General features: G+C 56.5%; 1 protein-coding gene across 9 annotated transcripts; it reads left to right on the forward strand.

Annotated features, from left to right (window-relative positions):
- The first annotated feature begins 442 nt into the window (after positions 1–442).
- On the forward strand, positions 443–15,907 carry Fgfr3 (fibroblast growth factor receptor 3). Of its 9 annotated transcripts, none has more exons than XM_036200271.1 (18): positions 443–671; positions 1,019–1,223; positions 6,456–6,725; positions 7,006–7,059; positions 8,467–8,636; positions 8,721–8,844; positions 8,926–9,116; positions 10,844–10,988; positions 11,461–11,651; positions 12,011–12,159; positions 12,436–12,557; positions 12,636–12,746; positions 12,826–13,016; positions 13,134–13,256; positions 13,342–13,412; positions 13,683–13,820; positions 13,961–14,066; positions 14,224–15,907. In XM_036200271.1, the coding sequence occupies exons 2-18, from the start codon at positions 1,121–1,123 to the stop codon at positions 14,368–14,370; spliced, it is 2,406 nt and encodes an 801-aa protein (XP_036056164.1). In that variant the 5' UTR covers positions 443–671; positions 1,019–1,120; the 3' UTR covers positions 14,371–15,907. The 9 variants fall into 9 exon arrangements, with proteins under 9 accessions (XP_036056164.1, XP_036056167.1, XP_036056166.1 ...); XM_036200274.1 differs by having other exon boundaries at positions 12,014–12,159; XM_036200273.1 differs by having other exon boundaries at positions 443–645.
- Positions 15,908–17,645: the final 1,738 nt, after the last annotated feature.

The raw sequence follows: 17,645 nt of genomic DNA on the forward strand, positions 1-17,645 counted from the left end.
ATTACAGCAGTGTGCCTTCCATTTTCTAGGACCCGATCCCCAGAGTCTCCCGTCGTAGTCGTGTAAACTCTGCCCCATCCTTCACCGCAAGGCCGCTTCACACCCATTTGTCCGCATGGAATGCAATCAGGCTCTGCACCTGAGGAATTAGGTTCTTTGCACAGGGTTCAGCTCAGGGGCCGGCTCACTGTCAAGCGCCTTAAACACCTGGACCCCCACCGAGGCCACCCCCCTGAGCCCCTTGGTCTTATTGGACGAAGGAGCGTGCTGGCAGACAGTCCTGAGATAGACATTTCTTCAAGGGGTCGAGTGTGCGACCCTGGCCTCGCCCGCTGGATCCCAACCGGGCTCCCACGCCCTCCGGGACCGCCCGGCGCCCCCGCCTGACCACGCCTCCTCGGATCCCCCGCCCTTCGGCTGCCCGGGAAGGGGCGTGTTCGGGGCGTGGCGGGAGCAGGCCGTCCCCCCACTGGCTGCTGCGCGCGGGGCAGCCCCAGTTCAGTGCACTGTGGCGGCGGGGGTGGCGGGAGCAGCTGGCGCCGTGCGGTCCACTTCGGCACTGGGACTCACCGGAGGGCAGACGGCTGCTGGAACAGAAGAGATCCAAGGAGGGCGGGCTGAGAGCCGAGGCCGGGGCTGCGCGTGGTGAGCTGGGCTCTAGCGATCGCCAGGTTGGTGTGACCCATCCGGCTGGCGCTCAAGAGGGGTCGGGGTGGGCGCTGAAGCAGTCAAGGCTCAAGGCAGGCTGGAACTGGAGCGGTTCGTGCGTGCGGCGAGGCGGTTTGGGCACCGGCGTCCCGATCTGGAAAGTTTGCTGCTCCTGCCGCCGTCCTGGGAGGGCTCTGCGGCAGCCAGGGAGGGGAGGAGGGAGAGACCTCGGCTGGGAGGAGGCGGCCGGCGCCAGGCGGCCCAGGAGCCCTAGGAGGCAGCGGGCGGGGCGGCCGGGGGTCCGGGCGGAGGAGCGAGGCTGCCGCTCCCCCGCTGCCCTCCGGAGTAACTTAGTGCTCTCCTCCCGCAGACTGCGGAGCGGCGCCCCCCACCGGCGCCGGAGCCGGGCGTGGAGCGGGGTGCAGCATGCCCGCGCGCGCGGCTTGAGGACACCGCGGCCCCCTCTCCAGCCATGGTAGTCTCGGCCTGCGTGCTAGCGTTCTGCTTTGCGGTCGTGGCCGGAGCTACCTCTGAGCCACCTGGCCCAGAGCAGCGAGTTGTGCGGAGAACAGCAGGTAAGCACTTTCCTAAGGTGTCTTGGGGGGGGGGGGCGACCCTGGTCCACAGAGGCTTTGGGAACTGCGAACGGCCCCTTGGGTGAGGAGGGGGCGTCAGGTTAAGTAGCACCACGGCCAGTGCGCCAGGGTTCTGTACCCCGCCCCGCAGGAGGCTGTCAGATCCAGAGCGGCAGCTTATGATGTGTCTGGGATCGCAGAGCCACCACCTAAGTGCGAGACCCCAAGGGGCGCGGTGCGCGGTGGTCGTGGTCCACGGCCGGGCTGCATCGGGAGGGCGCGCGAACTGCTTGTCCAAATTCCCATTGTTGCTCCTCGGATCTGCGAGGACGGAAAGTGTCTGTTGTTGGTTCCCCGCTCTTCCCGGCACAGTTCTTGCTCAGCTTTGGCCAAAGTGAAGGTTGGACTTTTGGAGTGGACAGGAGTAGTATCCCAGCCAAAACTCAGCTCTGTCGCTCCATGTCTCGCATGACAAGTTGACAGCTTCACCGCCGCTGCTCCTCTTATCCTGTAGGCGGCTTGAGGAGTCGCTTCCCAGGGGCGCGCACGGACAGCCCTTCAAATCGCACTCTGGGAGGTGAGGGGCGTTTGTCCCAGGATCGTGGCGCCGCCTACGTAGCCCGGCTCGGCGCCAAGTCCGATGGGACACTTGAGTACCATCAACCGGGGCTGGAGGCTGAGGATACGGGAGGGAGACACGGGTCAGCCTTGAGTCCCGCCAACGCCCGGAGGTGCGACGCGCGCGGCCCCTAGTTGTGCCGGGCGGCAGCGTGGCAAAGCAGAGCAGTGGTCTGGCGGGAGGCCGCGCGGAGGGAGGCCTTCGCTCGGTAAGCTGTCGCCCCACCCGAGCTGAGGCCGAACAGCCGCTTCTTTGTACCCGGGCGGCCACAGACCGCGCATTGATGGCGGCGCGGCCTCTCGGGGAGGTGCGAGCGCGGCGAGCGCAGCAGGACGAGGCAGATGGCGGCGTGCCCCTCCCGGCGCCCCCGCGCCCCTTTCTCCCTCGGCGGCTGCAGCTTCTCGGAACAATGTCATTTTTTTTTTTTTTAAATGAATGAAAGTGGGCCGGTAGCTTGAATGTGCGTGTCTTTCAGCGGCGTGACAGAGGCGGTCGGGAGGTCAGCGCGCGCTTTTAGCGCCTACTAGGACGGCCTGGCTCCCCGGCGCCGAATGGCCGGCGATTGGACTACATTAGCATGTGCATTCAGATGAAGATATTATTCCCTGCGTCGGGTGTCAGTGAGCTAGGATGGGGCGGCGGGGCGGAGCGCACACTTTGTGCTCCAGGCAGTGTGACTGGCGGCCTGGCACGACCCTGCTGCAGGAACCCGAGTTGAGCCGGGCGACCAGATCGGTGGGATGTGCGCCCGCCTGCGCCCCTGCGTTCGAGCTAGTGAGACAGGTAGGGAATTGATAGACCAATAAACTTAATCCGGTTCCTTAACGAGATGGGCCGGGCAGTAAAAATACAAAGACCTGGTGAAGTTTACAGAGGTCTCGGCCGGCGCATTCCCCGGGAACATAAATTGCCAAACTGGAGCTGGCTGGGGTCAAGAGCTGTGGGGCTGGGCTAAGGCTCCAGCCTTCTCTGGCCACCCCTGGTGGGATGAGCCCAGCTGGTGTGCTCTGTGGGAAGAGAGGAACCTGCAGGGGGTCCACAGGTCGATCTCTACGTGGGCCTGTAGCAGTGGGTGACAGGAGCGAGCCTTCCACGTCCCTGGGCGTTGCCTGCACCGCCCCCTTCAGCGCCCCCCTCTTCCCCCCCGCAGGGCTGGACTTTGAGCCCTGCAGGCCGGGTGGTGGTTCATTAACCCAGGCTGATCTTAGGCCCTGAAGCTTTGGATCCTATGCTGGGCCTAGGAGCCGCTTGTCCTCTGGGCCTCGGGTTTCACTTGGGGCCTGTGGGACTTGGGACTCCCCCCCCTTTTTTTAAACAGTTGTGACTAGAAGGCAAATGAGCTAGCTAGGGTGGGTTTCGGGGTAAGGTGAGGTCTTGGGGAAAGGTGGCCTGTTAGGTTGAGAAATGACTGAGCTCTGAGTAAAGCCAGCTGGGGCTGAGGCCTGCCTAGGCTTGGGTACCCTCCTTTAACTTTTAAGTTTACTCACCTGTCCTGCCTAAGAGGACTGGTAATGGCAGGGTTGTTTCGGGGATTAAACCAGATAATCCCCGGTAAACCCTCATTAGCCCGCCCAGCCTCTGGATTCTTTCTTTTTTCCTTGACTTTGTTATGAAACTGTGGAAACTGGAATGTCTCCTGGTGGGATGGATGTGGGGAGTTGGGAAGGAGAGGAAGGCAAGAGATCCTTCCTTGGCTTTGGGGTTCCTTAGGGCACCCTCCTTAATCTTCGGTTGTTTGAATCCAACACCTGGCCGTACCTCCTGCATCAGGTGTGTTCACTACCAAAGCAGATGTTGCTTGGATCCGGGTCCTGGTCTTGCTCCAAAGCCCAAGTTCCTGGAGTCCTCAGGGTGATCTCAGAAACAGGTCTGGCTTTGACGCTAGTTCTGTGGTGTTCACTTAGTCTCAACAGTAGTGACCAGACTGGTGATCAGGTACTCCCGAGGGGATGCAGCCTTCCCAGCAGCTGGTCAGTTGTGGGCTGACTACATTGTTTTATTCAAGATGCCCAGGCAGAGGTTCTCATCCCTGTATACCTTTTTACAAGCTTTAGCCACTTAACCAGGCATTTTTGGACCTCAGGTCTGCAAGTTGAGATTGTACATTGTGTCATATACCAAGGGAAACTGAGGTGATCTGGGAGACTCCAGACCCAGCACAGGCTTGCTGGGACACAGTGTCTCTTAGTCTGCCCCAGTAAACATAGGGTCCCCTGGTCCACCTCAGTACCATGTGGTAATGGGGACACCAGTGGGGACAGATGCTGTGTAGTCCATGTGGTGTGGGGGACACTGTCCCCTCAATGGGCACAGCAGAAGTACCAGTGCCTGTGTGTTGCAGCTGGTCCCCCTTTTGCTGATGGAGCTTAGGAAGTTACCTGTGTGTTCCAGGAAGCTGATGTTGTAGGAGCTCCATTGGCCAATGCTCTGATACTCCCTCCTCAGGGTGTACCATCATCTGTGTTGTCTCAGGCAACATCCAGCATTGTCCTTCTCTTGTTACCTGCTTGACTCAGGACACTAGTTCCTCTAAGCTTTGTGACCCTGGCTGGGGTAGTGGTGGTGATGGTGGTGATGTCCTTGCCCCAGGCCTCCAAATTTTAGGAGTCTGGTTTCTGCTGGCTCCTAGTGGACATGGATGGGTGGACAGGTCAAAGGTTAGCTCTCAGCTGACTGAGCCATTTCCCCTCCACCATCCCATACCTCCAGCCATCTGCCTCTCCAAGGGGCTGGGCTAGGGGCTGCTGTGTTCTTCTCCAGTCCATCTCTGGATTAGGTTAATGGCTTGACCAGACTGAACCGGAACCAACTGGCTATTGCCCTTGGGCCAAAGCCTAGACTGAGGCTATTGACAAGCCTGTTCTTGGCTTTCTTGGGGGTGGGGGGGGCTCAAGCAACTTCCAGTACTGGGTGGTCCCCATAGGTCATGGCAGCAGGGTTGGAGAGCTGGAAGTCAGGATAGAAGGTCCCTGGCTATGGCACCTACCCAGGACAGCTTAAAGCTGTAGGACGCTGGGACATGAGCTTTGTGGGTTCTCCACGGTCATCTGGATCCCTCTGGCTGTCAGAATCCTGGTAGACTTAGAGCCTGTGGGCTGACTCTGGGATGGGCAGAATTGGGCCTGACTACAGACTGGTGTGGCCAGAGTGGACAGCTGGGCCCCGAATCTAGGCCATGCGTCGACAGAATGACAAACGACATTATAGCCAGTCCAGCTGGATCTGAAGAAGGAGGTCTGCTCAGCAGGACCACCCACTCCTGTCCTGGGCCCTGAGCCCAGCTGCCCCTGTGATGGGCATTGTCAAATTCTGGCAGGGAAGTCTGGAGGTGATAGTCCAGCTGGTAGTAAGTCCCTGAGTGTGAGGTTTTCGGGCCCTCCTCATGAGCTGGGCAGCACCTGGGCAGGGGAGAGGTGTATGGCTATCTGTGTCTGCTCACTGGAGGGGCTCTCCTACTCATTTCTTACCATTCAGGGTGGGTGGCTCCCTCCACTGGACCCACATGGCCACTCTGACAGCCCCTCCAAACCTGGTTCTTATTTGTGAAATGGGGGTTCCATGTGCTCAGCCACGCTGTGAGCTCATTTGGGTCCTTTATCCCACTGACCAGAGACCTAAGTATCAGATTGGTGTCCATACTGTGTCTGTCCTATTTTTCTAACCGGCTGCTGTGTGGAATGGGCATGTAAGCCGCGAGGCACTGACAGTCTTAGCCCAGGGACTCCTAGCTGGTGTACTTGGGCTGCTGGTGGAGGTATGCAGCTCCTGTGCACAGATAGCAGCCCTTGTGGAGTATTCAAGTAACGGCTGTCCACCCACGTTCTTGCGTGACCTTGTGTTGTCTTCTCTTTTTTCCACTTATTTTTATTTTGTTCTTTTGAGACAGTTTCTCGCGGTATAACCAGGCTGGCCTCGAGCTTGCGGCAGTCTTGCCCTCAGCCTCGTGAGTGTGTGAGCCACCAGACCGGCTTCCTCCTTCCTATTGCCTAAGTGTGCTCTTTCTGTTCCCTGGCTCTCCACCCATACTGTTTCAGGAGCCAAGACGAGGGTTGGGTGCTAAGAGGGCCCTGAAAGGACTCCCTATTCCTTCTCTTGAGTTCGGAGCCAGAGGCCAGCGCAGGACAGCCTGTCCCCAACCTGCCTTTGTGTCTGCCTGTGAGCTGAGGGGTGATTGTGCATTTCCAAATGGTGGGAGAATCGGAGGGAGAATTGATGACACTTTCCTGGTGCTGGGAACGAGCTCGGGGCTTTAGACATGCCAGGGAGGTGCTGTACCATAGAGCTGTCCCCTTCAGGACACTTGGAGATCTTTGAGTTAGCGGGGGAGGGGGCAGCTGCTGTGCCTCTTCTATATATATGTATCATCTTTGGAAGACGGTTTCCTACAGGACAGAGCCAGAAGCTTTAGCACAGACCATTGACAGAGCTGAGATACTGATGGGCTCTAACCAAAACAGTTTTCCACCCCTGGTTTGAACAGTGTCCCGGGCTCCAGGAGCACATCCCTCACTTACCTGCCACAGCCTTTGCTAGTGTGTTTATGAAGGAAATGCTGGGCTTCCAGCGTGCTGCTTTGGAGAATCTGTTTTATAGCTTTCCATTTCCATTCACAGAGGTTCCGGGGCCTGAGCCTAGCCAGCAGGAGCAGGTGGCCTTTGGTAGTGGGGACACCGTGGAGCTAAGCTGCCATCCACCCGGAGGTGCCCCCCTAGGTCCCACTGTCTGGGCTAAGGATGGCACAGGACTGGTGGCCTCCCACCGCATTCTAGTGGGTCCCCAGAGGCTCCAAGTACTGAATGCCTCCCACGAGGACGCGGGCGTCTACAGCTGCCAGCAGCGGCTCACTCAGCGTGTGCTGTGCCACTTCAGTGTGCGTGTGACAGGTAAGTGCCTGAGGGGAGGAGCTGTCAAGTGTGTGGAGTAGCCAGGGAGATCAGGCCAGTCCTGGGCAGGGTGGCTGCAGCATCCCTTGCCTAAGAGTGTTTGTTGCTGGCTGCTGATAGAGAGGAAGGGGGTACCCCCACGTATGTACTATCTGAATGAGTGAACATGGCGAAGGTTAGGACCCCACAGGCAGGGAGCAGTGGACCCCAAACGTGGGGGGCAGCAGGTCTCTGGATGTTGGGATGTCACAGAACGACTGCCTGCTTACAACTTTTGCAGATGCTCCATCCTCGGGAGATGACGAAGATGAGGAGGATGTGGCTGAAGACACAGGTGAGGTTAGAGCCCAGGCACAGGGAGCTGGCCCAGGTCGGCCTGGGCTGCCTCCTTCCTGTAGTCTGATGGCTAGAGGGTAGGTAGCATTGCTACAGTGCTTTAGGAGCAGTGAGGAGCGGGGGGTGCTCTGCAGGGATTTTGGGATTGACTCGAGTGGGAAGGGCCGTCACAGGTCGGATGCAGTCAGTCATGGTGGCTGTTGAGAAGCAAGTGAGACCAGGGATTGAGGACACTAGTGCCTGTTGGTTTAGGCCAGCAGCAGAGGAGAGTGGCTGTGCCAGGCTGAGGCATACACTGTGTAAGGGGACGTCACAGGTGGTTGTGTGTGTGTGTGTGTTGGGGGGGGCTATAACTGGGCAGACTAGGCTGTGTGGACTGAGCACGTGGACCATTCGGAAACTTCTGAGGTCGAGTGGACTAGGTGTTAAGAGAAATCAGACAAAACTGGTAGAAAAACAAGGGAATGAGTAGGAGAGTGTGGGGCAAGGAGAACAGGTATGAGGTTTTAGAGTGTAGAATCTTCACAGAAATAGGTTTGGAATCCAGGAGTGAAGCCAGCAGAGGCTGCTGTCCTGAGGAGTCATTTGGCTTCTCATTTCCCTTTTTTTCCCTTTGGCTACAAGATTGTTCAGAGCAAAATTTCTAACCCAGCTGCCCTACAGTTCCTGCTCCAGCCATCTTGCCCTGAGTTCCTGTTTGCTTCTGCTGTCCTGGCCTTTCTAGGCTGTATTTGGTGTTTGTGCCTCTCATGGGCTGAGGCTGTAACATGACTGAAGGGCCACCTCCTGGACTTGGCCTGGCGGTGGGCAGCATTAAGTCACTGCAGTCTCTGAGTGTGGCAGTCTTGTGCCAAGCCTCCTGGACAACCTAGGAGCCTGGGAGAGCAGCTCTGAGCTTGGAGGGGCCCCTCACCAGTATCCATCCACACAGTTCTTCTACCCTGTGTGGTGGAGCTGTACATAGTCTTTATGGTACCTGACAGTGAGGTCATTATGGAAGGGCCTTGCCTCCCTATTTTGTCCTGGATCCCTACTGTGTCTCTCAGCTGCTTTCATGAGTCCCATCAAGATGGCATCTTCCACCCAGCCTGGAGGAAGGAGGGAAATCAGTGGAGGGGAAGCAATGACCTAGAAGGTGTCTGCCAGGCACTGGGCACTGCAAACGCTGGCTTGCATTTTGCAGACTAGTGGAGTGACCTGGCCTCCTTGTCTCCCAGGATCTGCATCCTACTGGGTTCTACCTCCAGAGGACATGCCCAAGTCTGAGAGTGGGGCAGCTGTGGATGATGCATAGTGTCAGGCTTCAGGGGGCCTGTCTAGGGAAAGCAGGCTAGAGAGTGGGTGGGCAGGGCAATTTGGAGAAGGGTGCACTGATTACAGCTGTTACGGGTACTTCTGCCATCAGGGGCTCCTTATTGGACTCGGCCAGAGCGTATGGATAAGAAACTGTTGGCTGTGCCAGCTGCAAACACTGTACGCTTCCGCTGCCCAGCTGCTGGCAACCCTACCCCCTCCATCTCCTGGCTGAAAAATGGCAAGGGATTCCAAGGGGAGCATCGCATAGGGGGCATCAAGGTGGGTCTGGGAAAGGGGTCTCTAGAGCGGCAGGGTCTGGACACAGTACGTCTGCATCTGCTTATGTGCTAACTTTACCCATAGCTTCGGCACCAGCAGTGGAGCCTGGTCATGGAGAGTGTGGTGCCCTCTGATCGTGGCAACTATACCTGCGTGGTGGAGAACAAGTTTGGCAGCATCCGGCAGACCTATACCTTAGATGTGCTGGGTGAGGGCCCGGCTGGGTGGCTGAGGCAGGGCATCCCTGGGCCCCTGGGCCCACTGCCCCTGACTTGGCTGCCTCTTGCAGAGCGTTCCCCGCACCGGCCCATCTTGCAGGCTGGGCTGCCAGCCAACCAGACAGCCGTGCTGGGCAGTGACGTGGAGTTCCACTGCAAGGTGTACAGCGATGCACAGCCACACATCCAGTGGCTGAAGCACGTGGAAGTGAATGGCAGCAAGGTGGGCCCTGATGGCACACCGTACGTCACTGTACTCAAGGTGGGCTTTGCTGCCAGCTGGTGGGTGGGTGGATGGGTCAGCTAGGGCTCCCTTGGCCCTGGTCCGTAAGTCCCTCTTGGCTGAGAGAGATGTTGGGATTGGGCCCAGGTGTTGAAATCTCTGAGAAGGGGCAGAGAATCTCAGTGCTTTTCGCTTGCTCTGAGCTCCAGGCAGGCTCTGTGATGTTTGTGCCCTGCCATGGGCCTCGCTTCCCTGTCTGCTCTTGAGTGCTGAGCCCGCAAGAAGGCTTCTCTTGAGTGACAGTTGTGGTGGCCCCCGGGCAAGAGGATGATTGCTGAGTTAGTTAGTACCCTCTGGATCCTAGAGGACTGGCTAGACACTCCCCAGCTGCCTGGGATTGTCTGGTGTCATCTGCTTGCAGTGTAGCACAGGCTCTGTCCTGCCTCCGTCCGCCTTTAGCTTTGTTCCATGGCCTCGGATCGGGGCCACCCGAGTTGGGACTTTGCGACACTGGAAGCCCAAAGAGAAATATCTGTTCAGACAAGGAGGTTTGGTGGGGGAAAGGAGGAGGCACTGGCAGGAACAGAGTCCTGGCTGTTGAGAGGCCGCTGGGGCTCTGTCCGGTGTGCCTCCTACCGTGGGTGTGGGTGTTCAGAGAGCATAAGCAAGTTGCCCTGACGTGACCCCTGGGGTGAGGGTTTGGAGGCTGTGGGTTCTGTGTGCATGTGTGGTTGTGTGGTTGTGGACATAGAGAAGGCCTCTCTGAAACAACACCTACCACTGCCATGATGTGCTCCTCCAGGCAGCCTTCCAGGTGTTGCTGCCCAGCCCCCAGCCCATCCTCAGGGATCTCCCTTCCCCTGCCTCATCCTCATGTCCTTCTGGAGCTGGCTCGGGGTGTGCCTGAGCCCAGTCTCTTGTCCCCGCAGTCCTGGATCAGTGAGAATGTGGAGGCGGACGCACGCCTCCGCCTGGCCAATGTGTCGGAGCGGGACGGGGGCGAGTACCTCTGTCGAGCCACCAATTTCATAGGCGTGGCTGAGAAGGCCTTTTGGCTGCGTGTTCACAGGCCCCAAGCAGGTAACGACTCTGTCCCATGCCTGCCTGGCACGCTGAGCTCCAGCTCCAACGCTCCAGCCATGCACCTGCCTGCATGCCCTGCACGACCCCGTCCTGCTTGACGCCCCGCCTGCGGCTCGCACCCTACTTGTGATGCCTCAACAACACTGGTAGCTGCTAGCTACCACTGACTGACCACCTGCTTCAAAGCCCCTCAGACTTGGCTGTCCTCTTGCACCCTCAACTTGCACACTTAGAAAATATCTTTAGAGCCTCCCAGGGGCTGAGCCCTGTGTTGTTTGTGAGCATCGACTTGACACCCATCCCTGGCTGACTCTGATGCCCTCTGGCTTCCTCTCTATCCATCTGCCCATCTTCCCATCTGTACCTCTCCCACTGCGGCACTAATTCTTGCATGCTGCCTCTGTGTGGCACCATGCTGCCCACCTGCCTGCTGCTCACCTTGGGACAGAGGTCTCGCCACTGGTGGAGGGACTGGCTTCAGGCTCAGTGCCTCGGTGCAGGAGGCAGAGGGCCCTGGGCCTCAGAGGCTGTCTGTGGCAGGGCCATGGTGGTGGCCAAGGTTGTGGTGGCGGCGTTGGCGGCGTTTTCCTTGCAGCCTGGCTGGATCATCTCCGTGTGGACCGCTGTGGTACCCACAGGGAAGTGCTGGTGCTTGCCTATGGCACTCTCTCTTCTCTTTGTAGACTGCAGGCGCTAACACCACCGACCAGGAGCTAGAGGTTCTGTCCTTGCACAATGTCACCTTTGAGGATGCGGGAGAGTACACCTGCCTGGCGGGCAATTCTATTGGGTTTTCCCATCACTCTGCGTGGCTGGTGGTGCTGCCAGGTACTGGCTTCTGCTCACGCTGCACCTGTCCTCTTGGGGTGCTGGCTCAGGACATGCCAAAGCTGCCAGGGAATGCAGGGGGCCCTCATGGCTTACTGCTGCCCATCCTGTGAAACTCACCCCACCCAGCCTTAAGCTCAGTATGGGCACCTTAACCTGTCCCCATCTTGATCCTGCAGAGGCCTCCCCTTTATCCTCCAGCTGGGCCCCCACAGTCCTGATCTGAGGCTCTGGCATTTCCTGGGTGCCTGGGTGGCGGTGTGGGTGCTTCTGGCTCTGCTGGGCTTTTCTCCTGGGTCTGGCCCTGCTGACTTAACAGATGTTTTTGACTATATTATCAAGGCAAGTTGGGGGCCTTGGGCCCCCCAACTCTGAGTATCCCAGGTCACTTCCCTCCCCCACTGGTGCCTGTGTCCAGCTGGTGGGAAGCCCGAAAAGGCTGGATGAGGCCCCAAAACTTGTGTCTTTACAGCTGAGGAGGAGCTGATGGAAGCTGATGAGGCTGGCAGCGTGTATGCAGGCATCCTCAGCTATGGGGTGGGCTTCTTCCTCTTCATCCTGGTGGTGGCAGCCGTGACACTTTGCCGCCTTCGCAGTCCCCCAAAGAAGGGCCTGGGCTCACCCACCGTGCACAAGGTCTCTCGCTTCCCGCTTAAGCGACAGGTAACAGAAAGTAGATACCGGGTTTTGAGCTCCCTGTCCTGCCTTGGGTCTCCTAGAGTTCCAGCAGTACCCAGGGCCTGGGGCCTGCCTGAGACTGGTTTCTTGGAAGTTGGGGGGGAGGGGCTGATCCCTCCCTCCCTCTCTTCCCCACATGGAGCCCAAATTCAGAGGGGCAAAACATTTTTGAGTAGTCTTCAGTCACCATTTTATAGAAGTCAGAGCAGCCAGCCCCTTTTCTGGCCCCACACCCTGCCTCACATAGACTTGACCTTGCTGCTCCTGGGTGCTGTACCACCCCACTCCCTTTTCCAATGCCCAGCCCACATTGTGTGGTACCAACCTGTCCCTGATGACCCAAGCAGGTATCCTTGGAGTCTAACTCCTCGATGAACTCCAACACACCCCTGGTCCGCATTGCCCGGCTGTCCTCAGGAGAAGGTCCTGTTCTGGCCAATGTTTCTGAACTCGAGCTGCCTGCTGACCCCAAGTGGGAGCTATCCAGGACCCGGTCAGTGGTGGTGAGGGACAATACGTACTTGGTGGAGTTTAGTGGGTACTTGGTGGGGGTTCTGGGGTTGGGGGACCGGATGGTTCTCAGGCAGAGGCAGAGGCCTGTTGGAGGTGGGATGAGATGCTTCTGAGGTGGAGTGCAGGGTGAGATCTGAGGGGTTGCTCTTCGTCTTCATGAGCAAATGCCCATAAGGACTTGTAGGACACAGTGGCATATGACCATGAAGCCTGGGTGTGCTGGGCACATGCTCACTGCCTCTGCTTTTGTGGCCAGGCTGACACTCGGTAAGCCTCTTGGAGAAGGCTGCTTCGGCCAGGTTGTCATGGCAGAAGCTATTGGCATTGACAAGGACCGCACTGCCAAGCCTGTCACTGTGGCTGTGAAGATGCTGAAAGGTGAGGCGGGAGAGAAGTGGAAGGGGCATTTGAGGGCTGTGGGGCCATCAGCTGACACCCCGCTCCTGGCGTACGTAGATGATGCCACTGACAAGGACCTGTCGGACCTGGTGTCTGAGATGGAGATGATGAAAATGATTGGCAAGCACAAGAACATCATCAACCTGCTGGGGGCCTGCACACAGGGTGGTAGGTGCAGCCAGTGGGCAGAGTAGTGGATGGGGGGCTCCTGAGTGTCACAGCGTCTCAGGGGTGTGTGTGTTCCTAGGGCCCCTGTATGTGCTGGTGGAGTATGCAGCCAAGGGCAACCTACGAGAGTTCCTGCGGGCACGGCGGCCTCCAGGCATGGACTACTCCTTCGATACCTGCAGGCTGCCAGAAGAACAGCTTACTTGCAAGGATCTAGTGTCTTGTGCCTACCAGGTGGCACGGGGCATGGAATACCTGGCTTCCCAGAAGGTGAGCAGAGACAGGGTCCGATCCAGCTAGGGTCTCTCCAGGTGGAAGAGTGGATGAGAAGCTTGCCTGGGCTGGGGAGGCCTCAGCTCAGCCCAGGTTTCTTGTGTGTCTTCTCAGTGCATTCACAGAGACTTGGCTGCCCGGAACGTACTGGTGACTGAGGACAATGTGATGAAGATTGCAGACTTTGGCCTGGCCCGTGACGTGCACAATCTAGACTACTACAAGAAGACCACAAATGTGAGCCTTGGGTGGTTGGAGTGTGGACCCCCTCCAACTCCCCACCAGTGGACACATGAGAACCAATACCTCTCCCTCTGCCCAGGGTCGACTACCTGTGAAGTGGATGGCACCAGAGGCCCTGTTTGACCGAGTCTACACCCACCAGAGTGATGTGTATGTGTCCCCACATGGGATGAGGGCAGAGCCTTCTGGGGACAGACAGGACCCAAGTTGCACCTCTTACAGCCTTCAGGGTCCTGGTCCTCTCAGGCTGTAGTTTATCCACCCCCTTGGGCCAACAGCACAACCCCGGTGTCTTCCTTATCCTGGTGCCTCCCACCCCCACCCCTGCCCATTGGTGGCATGTCTTGGTGCAGGGCTGCTGCGGGGTTGCTGCAGCAATGGGCCAGGAGTAACAGGCCTTTTGTTCTCACTCCCTTGCAGCTGGTCCTTTGGGGTCCTTCTCTGGGAGATCTTTACACTGGGGGGCTCACCGTATCCTGGCATCCCAGTGGAAGAGCTTTTCAAGCTATTGAAAGAGGGCCACCGCATGGACAAGCCAGCCAACTGCACACATGACCTGTGAGCACAGCAGCTCTTGCTCATTCTTCTACCTAGTCCATTCCTACCAGGGCCCTTGGGATGAGCAGGGAATTAGTGGCCTGGGGTGTGAGGTAGGGATTGGCAGCAGGCCAGGAACTCAACAGCTGTACCCGCCACAGGTACATGATCATGCGGGAATGTTGGCACGCAGTGCCTTCACAGAGGCCCACCTTCAAGCAGCTGGTAGAGGATTTAGACCGCATCCTTACTGTGACATCAACAGATGTAAGTGCCACTCAGTCCTGCTCCCTCTGTGGGTATTGCTCCTTTGAGCTTCAGTAGCGGGTGGGACTGCCCTTTCAAGGCCACAGCCTGACCCCAGATGGCCATGGGATTGAAGAGGGTGCCAAGGCACAGTCCTGACAGCCTTGTCCGCCAACAGGAATATCTGGACCTATCAGTGCCTTTTGAGCAGTACTCGCCAGGTGGCCAGGACACTCCTAGCTCCAGCTCCTCGGGGGATGACTCTGTGTTCACCCATGACTTGCTGCCCCCAGGTCCACCCAGTAATGGGGGACCTCGGACATGAGGGGCCATCAGTCCTACAGACCAAGCCTCAGCCAATGTTTACACGGACCCTAGCCGCCCTGCTACTACTGGTGTGCAGTGGACCCCAGCCAGCCCAATGTGATGGGCCAACAGTAGACAGGACTTCCTGTGTGTGTATGTGTGTGTGTGTGTGTGTATGTCCTTGGCTTCTGGCTGCAGAGGCCCCCTGGGAACATGCACTGCTGTATATGGTCTCCTGACTGGCCAGGGTCAGGAGCACCAAATGTAGAATGTAAGAAGGCCCCAGTCTGTGCAACCCTGGGGTTCTGGCTCCCTCATTCCCCACTGCCACCTCGCAGAGACCATTGCAAAGAGGGATCTACTCCATGTCCTGGGTGGACCTCGGCCTTTCTGGTGCCCAAAGCTGAGCCTGCAGGGAAGCTCTGCCCTAGGTGGCAAGCCTCTCTGCTACATGGCACCTTGTGCTCGGGGGTGAGTCACAGTTCTCCACCTCCAGGCCTTCCACTTCTCACTCTGCCCCTCAGACTGAAATTACGGGTACCTGAAGGTGGGAGCCATAACTTCTATCAGAAAGGTTTATTCCAGAAGCAAATGTACATTTATATAAATAGATGTCCTGTATGATATATATTATATACATACATATATATAAAAGAATATCTATATGGAGGCAGGCAAAGCTGAGGTCCAGAGGAGCAAGATAACCCATGGGGCTCATTGGTGAAATGTCAAGAGCAAGCTGAGACAAAATGGGCTTTTCTGGCACCACAGTTCTGTTTGTCCCTGGACCTGTATATTTGTAAAGCTATTTATCAACCCTTGAAGCCCCAGTCCCCTTCCCAGGTTCATAGCATTTAGCCCCAGGGTATTTGTATTGAAGAAATTTTAAGTTGTAACTTATTAACGGCTGAAGAGGTTTATGCTGATTTTAGGGGGTTGCTGAGAATGTGCATCTGGCCCACACCAAGGCTGGAGGTGGCCCCTTGGAAGCTTGAGCAGTCCTCATAGAGGTGACTCCAGTGAGCATTTTTTATTTCCTTTGGCCCTCTTTTGTGGGGGATTAGATTTATATAGGACCTTTCTTTAGGAGATTTTTTTTTTTTTTAAATTTCAAGGTGACTGGTATTTTCATACAGATTATCTAATTGATATGTATTCCAGGCAGAAGCCTGTGCCCAGGGAGGGGCCAGTCCTGCCTGAAGGGTCAGATGTTAATAGATGTTACACGTTTATATCTATCTATATATAATTTATTGAGTCTTTACATGTTGTATTTGCTGTAGGCGTAACACTTCCTCTGCAGTGCTTCTACACTTTCATAGCCTAGACTGCTACCTTTCAAAGCTTGGGAGCAAGAGTTTCATTAGTTTTGTACTGTAACTGGGCCCGAGGCTTGGGTGGCTGTCCCTTGCCTATCAGCCAGCAGGGCCAGGACAGTGGCTCAGGGTGACTTTTCTGGGGGCCCAGAACATAGTCTGTCAGCCCATACTGACAGATGTGATTTTGTTAACATAGCCAACTTACTTTCCAAAAAATAAAGTGAGAACTGGTTCTGATTTTCAGAGTGCTCTCCCTTCTGTTCTGGGACCTGTGCAGCTGTGTCCTTAATGCCTGTGGGGACAGGCCAGGGGGAGGAGGGATAATAGCATCCAAGGAATTGGCAGCCTTTGGTCCCTAGAGCAAGGTGCTAGTCTCAAACTCCAAGGGAACTAATTTAGGTCTTTGCTCTTCCTTCCCAGAGTAAAGGCATCTGGACTTGTGTGTGTTGGTGGGTGGGGCTGGGGGCTTCTTGTGGCCCAAGGTGGCAGGCAGAGCCTTGGGGTTACCAGAGTCTAGAGGTCCCAAGGACAGGATGCAATAGAGTTGTGTCCACAGGAGGGGATCATGGGTGTGCAGAGGAAGTGTTTGCTGGCTGTCTTGACAGGAGAGATCCCAGGAAGACGGAGTGCTTAAGTGCTTCGTGGTAATGTCTGCAGGGAAGGCAGGTAGCCAGACCCCTGATTTAAGCAATCTATCATGGGCCAAGCTTGAGTTTGAGGCAGGCCTAGTCTACATAATGAGTTCCAGGACAATGTAGAGAGAACTTAGTGTTTCCATTCTATATTTTCAGCTTGTCTGTCCCACTTTTATTTGTTTGTTTGTTTATTTATTATGTATACAGAAGAGGGCGCCAAATCTCATTACAGATGGTTATGAGCCACCATGTGGTTGCTGGGAATTGAACTTGGGACCTCTGGAAGAGCAGTGAGTGCTCTTAACCTCTGAGCCATCTCTCCAGCCTGTCTGTCCCACTTTGTAACCTTGGGAGAAGCCCTGGGGGCTGAGTGGACTTTACCTCTGGCTCTCTTACTAGGCTTTGCCTCGCCATCCAAGGTAACTGAAGCCTTGGATCTAGACAGCTAAGATAGAAGCTGGAGGATCTTCAGGGAGGAGTGCTGGGCTTTAGAGGGAACTGTAGGTACAGCTGTGTTGGTTTACCACAGCAACTTCATAACAGACATCTTCATGCCGGGAACTCAAGAGTCACGCAGACTCTTGATGGTAGTGACTGGGAAGGGGCCGGCAGCTATAAAGGGCCTACTGAAGCCTGGAGGGGTGTGTGGAGGGTGGAGTGTGGGTGAGGGGTGGTACCAGATGGGATATTCTTATCCATGAAACAGGCTTGACACTGCCTGGGTCAGCTAAGTGCCAGTCTGCAGCGCCCCCTAGTGCCATGCTGAGCATAGCTTCCTCTGGCAATCTGGAGGCCCTTTTAAATTCCAAAGATTTAACACTACACGGTTGGTCCATGGTGAGACGTGGTCCTGAGAGGGGCAGGGACCATAGGTCAGGTTACTCTTGTCCATATTCCCATTGCCACCCTAGAAGAGGTAGAGGTTCGGGCCTTGAGCTACATCACCAGTCTACTGGGTGGCCATTGTCCAATGAGAAAGCAGTTATGAGTGGCTCCATGGCACCAGGCATTGGATTTGCACCAGATCTCCCATGCCTTCTGCTGTGTCTAGTCTCGTCTGGAGGATTGCCTTGCCTTTTGGATACGGGTGGTGGTAATGATGGTGTCCAGCCTTGTCAGGGACAGGCCAGCTCCCAGGACACTCCTGCTTATCCACTGGCATGTAACTGTGTCCCCAGTGGTCTGAGGACCAGCAGCAAGGATTATTCTCCAGGCTGGAGAGATGGCTCAGTGATTTGAGTACTTGCTGCTCTTGCAGAGGGCCTGGCTTTTATTCCTAACACCTATATGATAACATCTATCCTTAACTCCAATTCTGGGGGCTATGACAGCCTCTTTTG

The sequence above is a fragment of the Onychomys torridus genome, chromosome 10 (assembly GCF_903995425.1).
Source record: "Onychomys torridus chromosome 10, mOncTor1.1, whole genome shotgun sequence".
NCBI classification, from domain to species: domain Eukaryota; kingdom Metazoa; phylum Chordata; class Mammalia; order Rodentia; family Cricetidae; genus Onychomys; species Onychomys torridus.